Source organism: Cynocephalus volans, chromosome 6 (assembly GCF_027409185.1).
Source record: "Cynocephalus volans isolate mCynVol1 chromosome 6, mCynVol1.pri, whole genome shotgun sequence".
In the NCBI taxonomy this organism is placed as follows: Eukaryota; Metazoa; Chordata; class Mammalia; order Dermoptera; family Cynocephalidae; genus Cynocephalus; species Cynocephalus volans.
In genome coordinates, this window is record NC_084465.1 from 165,153,323 (window position 1) to 165,166,579 (window position 13,257).

General features: G+C 48.3%; 1 protein-coding gene across 2 annotated transcripts in view; it reads right to left on the minus strand.

Annotated features, from left to right (window-relative positions):
• Positions 1-209: 209 nt before the first annotated feature.
• SYK (spleen associated tyrosine kinase) overlaps positions 210-13,257 on the minus strand; it is a 48,180-nt gene continuing 35,132 nt past the window's right edge. For both annotated transcript variants that reach the window (XM_063100291.1, XM_063100290.1), the window contains 5 exons: positions 11,240-11,449; positions 10,113-10,302; positions 6,045-6,185; positions 5,338-5,450; positions 210-392 (listed from right to left, as the gene is read on the minus strand). In XM_063100291.1, coding sequence (XP_062956361.1) covers positions 320-392; positions 5,338-5,450; positions 6,045-6,185; positions 10,113-10,302; positions 11,240-11,449 — 727 coding nt within the window. In that variant the 3' untranslated portion in view covers positions 210-319. The remainder of the gene's footprint in view (positions 393-5,337; positions 5,451-6,044; positions 6,186-10,112; positions 10,303-11,239; positions 11,450-13,257) is intronic.

Below are 13,257 nucleotides of genomic sequence, written 5' to 3' on the forward strand. Positions count from 1 at the left end.
CAGGACCAGAGAGCTGGAAACACATAGAAGGAAGCTGGGAACAGATGCTAAAAGTAACTTGCCATGAAAACCACGCAGGCAGGAGCAGCGAACGCATCCAGTGGGCTCGTCTGATCCTCCTGTCTCTCCTGGGTACTCGGCTGTGTTCGTGGAGGGCATGTCCCAGCACAGCTCTAGGCCAAAGTCACGGGCGTGTCCGGTATGAGGCTTGCTTTCCCACGGGCAGAGGAGTGGAAACACTGAAAATCGATTCACCTGGACGCCTTTTCCTGCGGCTGCTCGTCTGCCCAGGGGTGGCCCCAGACAGGCGCGGGGGCTGTCAGTTCACCACGTCGTAGTAGTAGTTGCGCAGGCGCAGTTCCACCGCCGCAAACCCCGGCCTCTTCTCCACCCTGGAAAGGGAGCAGACGCGTCACTTGTCAGCGAGCTGGTGAGAAGCGCCCGTGGCAGCTGGGCCTCTGCAGGCGACGTGAGCGGCTCGCCCCCTGCTGGCTCACCCTGGGCCTGCAGCTCACAGCCCCACCCCGGCCCAGCCCAGACCCACAGAAGCCGGACCTGCCCTTGAACACCACCTCCACGGGGCTCATGTCCCCCTCTTGCTGGACACCACCTCCACGGGGCTCATGTCCCCCTCTTGCGCTAGAACTCAGAACCTTTAACCCCAGGTCCAGACGCTGCCTCCTCATGATTCTAGCAAAACATAATGCATCTGAAAATACTGGGTTGGTCAATGTACGGAACGTTTATTTCATGCTGGACTCATAATTTTGTTAAGAGAAAAAATATGGACAGAACTGATAACTCTCGCTCCTCATGCTCCAACCCGTGGCTCTGGATTTTCTGAAAATGGGCTGTTGATATGGCTTCTTATTAAAACTCAAAGCCTTTCATAGCAGAAGCAAAGAACCAGCCATTGTCTATTATAAATCACAGCATAGCAAGGCTTTGTAGTCACTGCTGGCAAGTAAGGTACTGACCGATGTCAGCGAACCACGGGGAAAGCTTTGAACGATTTGTGATCTCTAAGCAAACATTCCCAGACATCTCTGTTTTCTCTCACATGGGCGTGCTGCTGGGATCATTTGGAAGGGATCATGTTTGCCTCCTCAGGGTTCTCTCACTGTGCTGAAAAGTCCCTTTGAAGTTCCTCGGGGACCACACCCTGGAACTGACGACAAAGCCAAGCACCTTCCCAAGAACGCGGGGCAACAGCCCAGGCGACCTGACAAGCTCTAATGCTTCTGCATGCTTGCCGACCCAGCACCAGGAAATCTTTTTTTTCCATTCAACTGTACCATATCGAACTATTTATGTTTGTTTGTTTATTTTTTAAAATTTATTTATTATTATTATTATTATTTAACATTCTCAGATGTTGTTGTGGAGCAGTTCCGGGGGAAGGGGAGAGAGAGAAGGTAGGAGGAGTAAAGAGGGGAGTGCGGTCAAGGCCTGTGGCACGCCCTTGTTCCAGCAGGGGAGCCCAGGGCGCATGTGGTGGCAGCTCAGGCATGGCTGGGCTGGATGCGGACTTCAGGGGACCGTGGCTGAGGCCCTCGGTCCCTCCCCCATACCGGGAGCCCTGGGCACATCCAACAGCCACTCAGTGGGGTGGTCGTTGCTGAGCTGGATGCAGACATCAGGAGGCCTGGCTGAGGCCTGAGGTCCCCTCCCCACCTTGGCTTGGGAGCCCAGGGCATTTCCACCAGCAGCTCAGTGGTCATCACTGGGCTGGATGCAGACATAAGGTGGGCACGGCTGAGGCCCTCAGCCTCTCACTGCCCCGGCTTGGGGGCCCAGGGGGCTTCTGCTCCTTCTAGGTTTTACAGGTGTTCTTTGGAGGTGTTAGAACTTTACTGGTTAATATCAAACTTTGTCTCTGATCTGTGGGTGTTTCATTTTTTCTTTCAGTTCTGTGTTGGATTATTTGCTGTTCCCACCACTTAAACTCTGCACTGGAACTAATTTGTTGTCCTTTGCTTACTTCTAAAAATAGGGGAACTTCTTGTGGGAAACAGCACTTGAGCCCTGTGGTTGAGCTAAATTGCTGCTTTGCTGCTGATTCTCTGGGAAAGGCTTTTTGTGCAGCTCAGGCTTTAATTGTTGGCCTTGTAAGCACTTCCGGGTCTCATAAGATCCGGTGCACCTTGGCTGTATGGAAACTCTGGTCTGGGCCTGAGTCCCTTCAGCAAACTGCACCCCCTGCAGTTCTATATTCCTGATCAGTCTCCACTGAATGGGCCTGTGCTGACTGGGGGGCAGATCAGCTATCCATGCTGTCCCCAGGTGGCCTGTCTCCCCCACCCCCACACTCCAACACTTACCGTGGGACAAGCTGTGTGCCAGTCCCTTGTGATCACTCACTGACCTCTGCGTGGCTCCTTTTTTTCAGTCGTCTGTGGCTCCTTGCTCCTATGTGGGTCCACAGGAACCCTGTTAGAGGTCTTGCTGGCCACTCTTCTCCCCTGCAGCCTCCAAGCAACTCCATCTGAAGGGCACAGCTGTGGCTTTTGCCAGCTCTTGCTCCGTGTGCTTAGCAGCTCCAGCCTTGAAGCAGCTGGGGTTCAAAATTGTTGGAGAGGTTTCTTCTTTCTCTCATAGTGGCTTCTCCTGCCTTCATGAGCTCCATAGGTCTCTCCTCCTCTTCCCCTGAGCTCTAGTGGTCTCAGCTTGGCAATTGTTGCTTTTAATAGTTGTAAATTGGTTGATTGTGGGAGAGGGTGACACTGGGGACCGTCTATTCCACCATCTTGATTAGAAGTCCGAACTATGTATGTTTAAACAAAGTGTCTGAAATCTACCCCTGCCCCATGAGGTCACTACTAGAAATGCTTTAATCTTCATAAATACAGCTTTGTTGGAAAAAAATCAAAGTTTGATCAAGAGTTTTCATTTCTAATTTGGGTCATGGATGTTGTCGCTGCCTCTGTTCGACTGATGTGTGTACATACCCTGGACTCCCAGCTACCGAGGTAGAACTCACTGAAAAGCATTCTCAAGAGTGAGGCCAGGGGCTGGGACCAAAGGGAAGGCTATCACCTGCCTGCAAACCTCAGTCAGATTGAAACTCCATCTCCAGGTAGGAGAGTACATCTTGAAAGAACGTTCTCTCAGGTAGAGAAGATGGCTCTACTCTGCTGTAACTCCAGTGAACACCAAGAAGGGACTGTTTCCCCTTCACGTCTCCGCTGGTGGGTCATTTTGGAACTAACAGCACTCACAGACCTGCACGTCCATCCGGGGCAGAGGCAGGCACAGGGACGCACAAGGCACTAAGGTATTCCACAGCCCTCAGTGTGCCCCAGGAGCCAGCAGGAGACCGTGCCCCTGCAGCGTCACTCCATGCATGGTTTATTCCTCACCAGCACCTCCCTCAACACCCCAATCCTACCCTGAGCCCCCTCCCCTGCCTACCCTCACTCCTGGCTGTTAAACATCCACTACAAAGAAGCAACAGCAGAAATAAACATATCAGCATTCACATTAAATGCAAAAACTAATTTTAACTCTCCCTCTGTGAGCTGATTTTAATTCCAGGTTTTTGCATTTGTTTCAGAATGATTTAAGGTCCGTTTACCCCTGAGGAAGTGAAAAATACCAAAAGTAGCTGCAGGCAGGATTACAGCACACTTCTAGGAAATGGTCACACCTCCACGCATCAGGGGTTCCCCCCCCACCAGGTGGGCTGTGCTGCTGCTGAGGGTCACTCGACCTCTGGGAATGAAATGCACTGAGGAGAGGCCTCTGGGAGCAGCTTCCTACCCAGGCTCTGCTCCGGATCTGGCTCCCAGTGAATCCTCACAACTGGCCAGGTCTCCAAATCCAGTGCAGTGTATGGTGAGGCACGGTGCCAACCAAAAGCAAAGCCTTCACGGTTCCCAGCAGCTCTGTGGGTCTTTGGAACAGTGCTGCACACAAAAGCGTACCTGCCTGCCCACCTGGACAGGCTCCTGGTTGGTCGCAGAGCAGCAGCTCCCAGCCCTGGACTTCATGCCACTTGGAGGTGCCATGAGCGAGGCAGCCAGGACAAGACCCTCAGCACATCACTGCAGGGGCTAATTTGTCTGTCTCTCTCCTCCTTCATTTTCTAGTCCAGACCTTCAACTTCAACTTCAGAAATGTCTGGGCCCTACCTGTCAAGGGTTGTAATTATTGCAGTTTGGGCAAAGGGAGAATTAAGACCTCAAGGCATGGACACCATGAATAACACCCTCTCTCGCTGACACCCCGCCTTCCCCTGAGCACTAACACTCAGGGTTAGAGCAGATGCCCATGGCCCACACAGGCACTTTGGTACTGAAGATGCCACCCCAGGCCCTCTCCTGAACGATGTCAGCAGCTGGGACCAGAAATACATGCCCCACGGTTAACCCTCCGCCCTGTGACTGCCCCCAGATGGCTCCTAGATAGAGTGAGATTCTTTACTTCCACACCCACTTGTGGGGGTGGAATGGTGCTCCAGGATGTGGTGGGGATCACAGAATCCCAAATGGCATCTGTGGCACTGGGAATATCCCTCAGCTTTCAGCTGCTCCAGCAACATCAGCTGCTGTAACTGAACGTGAACCTGATTCTGCACATTATTTAACGTTTGTAACAGTTTGCTCTTGGTCACAGACTGCACAGGGTTCTGCATGTGCACTTCAGTGCCAGAGGTCCAGAGAAGGCGGCTGAGGGTCACCAAGGGATGCACTCCGGGCTGCTGAGCCCAGGCAAGGTCAAAGGCCGCATCCCTAATTGTCAGCTGCAATGCATCTTCCTTTCCCGATGAGCTGCCCTGAACATCACCTGAGCACAAGGTCACATGTACTTTAAAAGCATGAACAGCTCTGGGATCCACTAGGCAGTCAGGGTAGACTAGAGGCTACTGTTTCAAGGACTGAGTGGCTTCCAGGGAAGCGTCACCCTAGCCAGTCCACCTGTGGGCTGGCCACAAGCCATGGTCACACCTCACTGCCAAAGGTAATTAGGGACTTGGGAATGTGTAGCAGTCCCCCACTGAGTACATCTACCATCCTCTATTGCCAGAAACGATGGCTAGCAGCACACTCTTCCAAACACCTTTGTGCTTTGACCGTACCCCACCCCACCTCCCTTCTACACCGTCTGTATTTAAGCTTAGACACTAACCATCTAAATGTATTCTTCGGACTCTGGAGAACACAAGTGAATGGTCCAGGAAGCAAGATGTCTTAGAGCAGAGTCAACCCCCATGGCACTGTTTATCAGAGGGGCACGCCCCTGATTCATGGAGAGACAGAGTTTATGCTGCTTCTCAATGCCCAGCCCTGCCACCTGCCCCAGAGCACCGGGTAAAGGCAGGAAGCGTCGGGTACTCACTCGTATGTCCAGCACAGGTTCATCAGATCGTACATCTCCCTTGGACACCCCGGAGGGCACCCCATCCGCTCTCCTTTCTCCAGCATGGCAGTGACCTCACTTCCTTTCATTCCCTAAAACAAGCAACATGCACGTGAGCTTTGAGAACACAGTGCTGGCAAAACTAAGCAACAGAACCCCTTCCGAGACACACAGGAGGTCATGTCGTCTAACTCCAATCTCATTAAGTACACAAAAGGAGCCCCTAATCTACGCTGATTTACGGAGCTAGAAGGAGGCTGGGTTATCCTTGCAGAAGTGCTGCGGGTGTGCAGAAGTGGGGGCTTCTGGGATTCCGACAGAGCTGTGTCCCAGGATTTGTGCGCTTTTTGGCATATATATCTTGATAGAAATAATCTGAAAACTGTACCTGAGCTACAAATTTGATACTGAAAATAGTCATTATTTCTGTTCCAACTCAAATGATGATCTGGGTATAGATTTTATGAATGTGTAGTAATATACAGTGGGAAAAACATGTATTGTTCAGTCGGCACACTTTTTCACTCTAGTATAAACTGCTTCATCTTAACTGCCCGCTGTCAAAAGATAATAAAAGACTCGGAGAGGGTGCCCTGATCTGATGCTTTTCAGGTGCACATAAAGAGGATCGGTGCTTATCTGTTCTCACGGCCACACAGTCAGGAAACAAAGCAGGGGTGGCTCACTCGATACGGCTTCTGCCCGTAGGAAAATGCCTCCCACATGAGCACGCCAAAGCTCCAGACGTCGCTCTTGCTGGAGAACTTGTAGTAGTTGATGCATTCCGGGGCGTACCACTTCACGGGCCACTTCCCGTGAGTCTGGGCCTGTAAATGAAGCAGGTGGAAGCGTTCTGTTAAGAATAAAATTGTGTCCACCCATGTCCATAGCAGCTCTGTTCCCAATCGCTAAAACACGGAAGCAACCCAAGTGTCCATCGACAAGTGCATGGATAAAAAAAATGTGGTCTATCCAGACAATGCAATATCACTCAGCCCTGAAAAGGCAGGAAATTCTGACACATGCTACAACGTGGTGAACCTTGAAGACATCATGCTGAGTCACCAAAGGACAAACGCTGCGTGACTCCACTCAGATTCATGAGACAGAAAGTAGAATAGTGGGTGCCGGGCCTGGGGGAGCTGTTGGTTAATGGGGACAGAGGTTATGCTGCACAGAACGAAAAGAGCTCTGGAGACTGGCTGCACCACAATGTGAATGTACTTCACGCTACTAACTGCACACTTAAAAATGATTAAAATGGCTAGTTTAATGTTATGTGTATTTTACGACAATTTAAAAAGAGGATAAAATCATGACCCACAGAATGCCGTGTGTGTGTGTGTGTGTGTGTGTGTGTGTTTATTTGGTCTGAATTTAAAACATACTATTAAATCCCCAAATCTTAAGCACTATTTTTAAGATTTAAAGAACATTTTTAAGAGTCAGGCCAAGCTGCTTACATCTTTCAGTCATTCTCACTTACGTCGTGCTCTGGCCACACGGGCCTTGTGGAGCCGCAGGTGGAGGAGGCGCATTGAGCGCATGCAGCTGTCCGCCAGCACAGTCCACCACTGCTGTGGCCTTGTCTGTGGTTTTAAGCCAATGCTAACTATTTGCTAGTATCATTTATAAAATGCTTCAAACTTTCTAATTTCCTAATTTAAAAAAGCAAGTGGGAGCAAAGAGATCACAACTGTGCATGGTGAAGCCCCCTTAGGGTCTGGGACGCAGGGTCTGTGTGGACCCAGCCTCCCGCCCACGCCACCCTCCACCCATGTGCAGTCTCCTGGGGTGGGAAGGACGTGATTTCAGTGAAAACTGATTTCGTTGCACTGTGGTGGGTCACGAGGAGAAATTTGGGACATCCATCTGGAGACTCCAACACATCTCTAAATGACACGCTGATCACACAGTCACATGATATGTTCCTCAAAAGTCACGAGCAGCAGAGGCATGTGTGTTATTTCAAGCTTATTCTGAATTTTGAACTGATAAAATGAAAACCTTTGACAAATCCTAAATATGCTAAAAAGCTGGTCTCTTTCTTCCACCGACTCCAGCTCCTCCTTCACGGAGGCAACCACTTGTGATAATCTTCTTGTACCCTTCCAGAACAACCTAGACACAAGTGTGCATCCGTAACACATACTTTATTTTTGGTACTAACACTGGGGCATCTGCTTTTGCCCTTTGCTTGTTAACTTTTGCACTTAGCCCTGTGCTGTGAACGCAGTTCTCCATTAGCATGTGCCACTGCAGTCACTTTCAGAAGAGCTGGTGCCTCGTGTGACTTCAGGACTGAGCCACCCAGCCTCCCATGCAAGGCCGGGAGGTCGTTTCCAGATGTGTGCTGTTGGAGATCATGCTGGAATGGGCTCTGTGACTGCATGTGTCTGTCCTTGTGAGGAGCTGCCGTATCGAGGGCACCTGTGCTTACAGCCGCGATGCTGCCCCAACCCCACTGCTGTGCACACCCCTTCAGGGTGGTGCTCGCTGGCTTCCGTGGTTACCATTCCTCTTTGATCTTGAGTGACTCTTTAGTCTTTCCCATTTCACTTTGTTTTCTTAAAGAAACCCTCCTTGTCACTGTCTTTTCAGTAATGTGTGAGATCTTTTTGGTGCTTCTAATGTGGCTTTTATTTCTGTGATGGATTTCTTTACACTGATTTTCAGAGATCTTCTGGTTTACTTTCTAGTGGTACTTGTTTAATACCTGTGGCAGTTTCACAATCGGCCCCCAAGTTCTTTGACACTCCTCCTCTCAAGGGTGGAGTCTGTCCACCCTCCGGACCCCGAGCAGTCTCTCGGCTCAGCCTTTGGAGCCTGGCAGCCCCAGAACCCAGCGCCATGCTGTAAGGAAGCCCAGGGGCCATAAGGAGAGGCCACATGCAGGTGTGTGGCTGACAGCCGGGGGGAGGTCCCAGACTTTAGGCCATGTCCAGTCAGTCACCAGCTGTGTGAGTGAGCAGAGAGGAAATGGATCCTTCTGCCCCCATGAGTCCCTTCCTGAGTCACTGTATGGAGCAGAGACGCACTGTCCACACCAAGCCCTGCCCACCCTGTGGAACTGTGAATACTCAGGGGGTTGGTGGTGTGTAGGGACTAAGTTTGGGGACAGTTTGTCATGTAGTGGTTAGTAGAGGGAGCAGCACTCACATTCAACCTCTCCGTCTCCTCTTTGAGTCCTTGCTTCAGACAGCCTGTCTTTTCTTCTCCCTTTAAAGGTCATGGTGACGGGAAGTGTGTTCCGGGTTTGCAGCAGCCTTCTCCTGCTCGGCTCTGTCCCCACAGCCTCTACAAGGGATGGCCCACCTCTGAGGGGCTTCCCCCTGGGACAGCTACTTAGGAAGGATGGAGTAGGAGGGGCTGTGGCGGGAGCAGAGCACTTGTCGGCCTGTGCCTGCTGCGTCCTCTCTGGGCCTTTGTGCTCCCCAGCGTGATGTCTGCCTGCCTGCAAGGGGGCTCGTGTCCTGTCTCTCGTCTTCACTCTGTCCCTTAGCTGCTGGAGATCCACAGCTGCCTCTCAGAGAGGGGGTGGGAAAGTGGGCTTTGTCACTTAGGAGGTTTCTCTGACCACTGCCAGGTGCAGAATCCAGGCACCATTCCATAGCCCCTGCACCCACCCCATCCCACCTCTCACGGATCGGGCCTTCAGGTTGCAGCAGCTATTTCTGAGGCCTCTGGACATTACAGGAGACCTGCAGAGCTGCAAAGCTGCCACTGGCTTTCTTCCACTGTCTGGATTCCAATCCCACTACATTTCCATCTGGTCCAGGCAGACCCTAGGTATACACTGTGGTTGAGTTCAAATAAAGATGAGACTTTTTCTTATCTTTTACCCCTTCTTTTAGTTGTCATCAGTTCATTTGAGGGTTCAAAGAAAGGTAACAGATGGGGGTCACATCAGCCAGTGCGGTTGGTCCCTGGGACATTATTTTTTAGGAAGTCCACATTTGTGTCCAGGACTGGTTTCCACTTTATGTTTTATTGGAGGCCCATCCCTAATTCTTCATAATTTCTGCCTTAACTAACTCACGGGCATATTTCTTTTCTAGCCTCATTCACATGACTGCCTTGATTTCTTCTTTCCAGAATTACATTTCAGTTCCAATAGAAGAATTTCCACATATTTAGTGGCAATACATGGACCCGTAATTTCGTAGTGGAAGTAGATGATGCATTTATTGACAGCTCTCACCTTCATTTTCTGATATTTACAGGCACAGATGGGTGCCCATCGAAAGGTTATTCTGGAGTAGATCCAAACTATATGCTGAGGCACAGTGTCCACAGACGTTATTAGATGCTCTGCTGGGAAAGGGTCCATGGGTGAACTAGGTCTGAGAAACACAGCAAAGCAAAACGCTCTGCTGAGATTCACACTGCCAATTAGCATGAAAAGGGCTCTGGGAAATCCTGCAAGAATCAACCTGTCCAACCCATATTTTCCAAAGTAATTTAATGAAGGAATCCCATTCCTTTTTTCAGATGAATCATTTAATACCTGATTCCCTGTTGTTCCATGGAACATAATTTGGAAGATACTATTCTAAGTAAATCTCAAGGTGTGACATATTAGTGTATTTTTGCTTTTTAAACAATGGCATCACAGCTTGACAAGAACATTTTTTACATAGTTGTTTTTAACCTGTGAAATCTCTTCTTGAAACCTGACCATAATAAAATAAACATACATTTGCCTTTCATGTTTCACTACCTGCTGCCCTGAGTATTAGCTAAGTTGTTCCTACCTTGTAGTAGTTTTCATCAGCACCAAGTGCTTTGGAAAGTCCAAAATCACTGATCTTGGCATAATGTTGAGTAACCAGCAATACATTTCTTGCAGCCAGATCTCTGTGCACAAAATTGCACTCTTCCAAATATTTCATTCCCATGGAAACCTGATGAACCAGCTCTATGATATTCTTATCCTTGACATGCCTGAAAACCACAAGGGTGTCATTAGTGGTAGTGGACTGTGGTCCATTTCAAAACAAACAGGCCCACTCCTCATGCAGACAGAAGATGAACCCGCTCATTCCCTATTCTTCTGAAACAACTAGAGTTGGGAGCGGCATCAAATAACCATGTTAACTTGTGGCTCTTCAAGACTGAGTGCCATTCTCCTGGTGTTCAACAGGCTCGATTTTCCTCGTGTGCTTTGAATTGCACAAGCAGTAGAATGAGAGTGGTCATTCCCAGCTCAGAGACACAAGGCTCCAGTTCAAAACCTTGTTCCAATATTGAACAGGTAACAAAACCAATCCTGAGTCTCAGTTTCTTACCTGTCAAGTAGGGGTAACAACACCTCCCTTCTATGGAGACTAAAGAGGCAATCTAAATAAAGTGCGAACATAACGCAGCAGATGGGACGAGCTATTGGGTGGCTATTCTTCTGTCTTATTCCAAGTGTTTCCTCCATCTCAGCAATAGCTTCACACGGGACAACATGAGTCCTCCGCTGACTGGCGTCATCAATGAACAGCGGATATTTTCAGAAGTAATTGTTCGTGGGAACTTAAGAGGCCAACCATACAGAGAGGACATTACTGTTACCCCTTAGAAAATGTTTACTTTAAATGTTTCTTTAAAAAGATCGTGCTCTGCCTAGTGAGGGGAGATTTCTTATCAAGATGACCTGAGGGTGATTGTCCCACTGGGCCAACCGGGAGTGAGAAAGGACGAGAAGGAAAACACAACTGTAGGGTTAGAGTCTTCCCCTGAGCAACGAGAGCTGTGAGAGCTGGATCCAAAGGCCGTGTCTCCCTCGTCCCTCTCTCGAGTTCCCTGAACATGGCCCAGTCTGGGAAGGCGAGTAGGGTGGTGGGCCCGTCCCTCCCAGGGTGGCTTCTGTGCCCGCCGGGCCACCCGGCGCTACCTGTTCTGCTGCAGGTACTTGTTGAGGGGCCCCAGCTCAGCCATCTCCATGACCAGCATCCAGGCCTCGGCCTCGCATATGCCGATCATGCGCACGATGTACGGGTTGTCCAGCTGCTGCATGACGTTGGCCTCCAGCAGCAGCTCGTCCTTCAGAGCGGGGTCGTTAGCCTCATTCTTCAGTATCTTCACGGCCACCGTTTTCACGCCTCTGCAAGACACACCGTGACACAGAAGAAACTTGATCCAATGGCCTCATCTTCTGTAGAGCATAATCCCCGCGCAGACACAGTCCCCCAGAAATACCAGCCGCAGGCTGGAAGCACGCTCGGAAGCCCTGCACAGCTGAGAAGGCCTTCCAGCCACATTCCCTCACTTTACACCCGAGGAGATGACACCCCGTTACTTAAAAAGAATGGTGGGGGGGGGTGCCAAAGAAAAGCAAAAACTCTGAATTGTAGAATATTTAAATAACATTCAAATAGATCTTATCAACTGTGATATGCATGGATTCCTGTAACATCATGCGAGTTACCATCTCAGTTATTGGTATGAACGTAAATATAAAATTCCTTTAATATAGGTTGAAAATGAATTTCTGGGTGCACAATTAAAAAGCCTACACTGATAAAGTTCCTAGTTTAAAGAACACTTCTTTTTCCCCAACTGAGCTTTGTTAATTTTAAGCAAGCCTCAACAAGTTTGCAAAAAACCAGATTTTTCATTTTCTCATAAAAACATCATATAGATCATGTTGAACTCTTGAAAATATTCTGAAGTGATGGGGCTTAAAGAAATGAATGGAACTTAACAATGTGTGATCTGAAAAACTGCATCTCTCTGCAATGTAATTCTCACATACGTGGAAAGTGCACTTCTTCTGTTGAACTCCCAAACTAGAGACTAAAAACAGAAGTATCCAATAAAATAGGTACAATAAGAGAACGGCAGAATGTGTCTGCCACACATACAGGAAGGCGGACACGGCTTCACTGGATGCTGCTAACTGAACACACGCTGTGGCACCTGCACAGAGGGAGAGTCAGGCCTTCGTGCAGGCGTTCTTGTCCCTATCAGTAGACACTTCAGTGTTTTCCCTTATACATTTGGTCCACTGTCTGTGTGGAACTGATTTTCTGCATGGTGTGAGGCAGGGGTCAAAAGTAAGAAGTAATAACCTTTTGATTCTTTCAGACATTTAAGGAAAAATAGCATTCACAAACTCTTCTCGAAAAACAGAAGAGGAAGGAAATTTCCCAACTCATTTTACAAAGGCCAGCATTACCCTGATGCCAAAACCAGATAAAAAAATTACCAGAAAACAATTGACTGCTACACCTTATGAACATAGATGTAAAAATTCTAAGAGAAATATTAGTAAATTAAATTCAGCGATTTATGAAAAAAGATATAATGAATTATGAACAAGATGGGCTTATTCCAGGAATGCAAGCTGAATTTAACATTTGATAATCAATCAGTGTAATTCATGGCATAAACACAATAAAGAAAAAAAGACACAGTGATCTGAGTGGAGGGGAAAAAAGTATTCAACAAAACTTAACACGTTTGTGATTTAAATATCTCTCAAAAGTAGAGTAGAAGGAAACTTCTTTCATCTGCTAGAGAGCAGCTGCAAACCTACAGCTGACATCACACTTGATGATGAAATATTGAAAGTTTTCACTCTGAATCAGGAACGAGGCTACTAACACTTTTATTCCACGTGGCACTACAGTTCCTAGCTAATACAGTAAGGCAAGGAAAAAATTAAAAAAACATAAGGATCAAATAAGATGATATAAAACTGTCATTCACAGACATACTTTTTCGGTCAAAGAATACCTAGGTAAACTACTAGAAATAACAAGTGAGAAACACCAAAGAGAATTCAGCAACGTTGCTGGTTGTCAGGCCCATATAAAAACCAATCATATTTTCATATACAAGTGACGTCAGGGATTAGGAAATAAAATTTTTAAAATGATACCATATATTGTACTAAATACCTAAGAACGA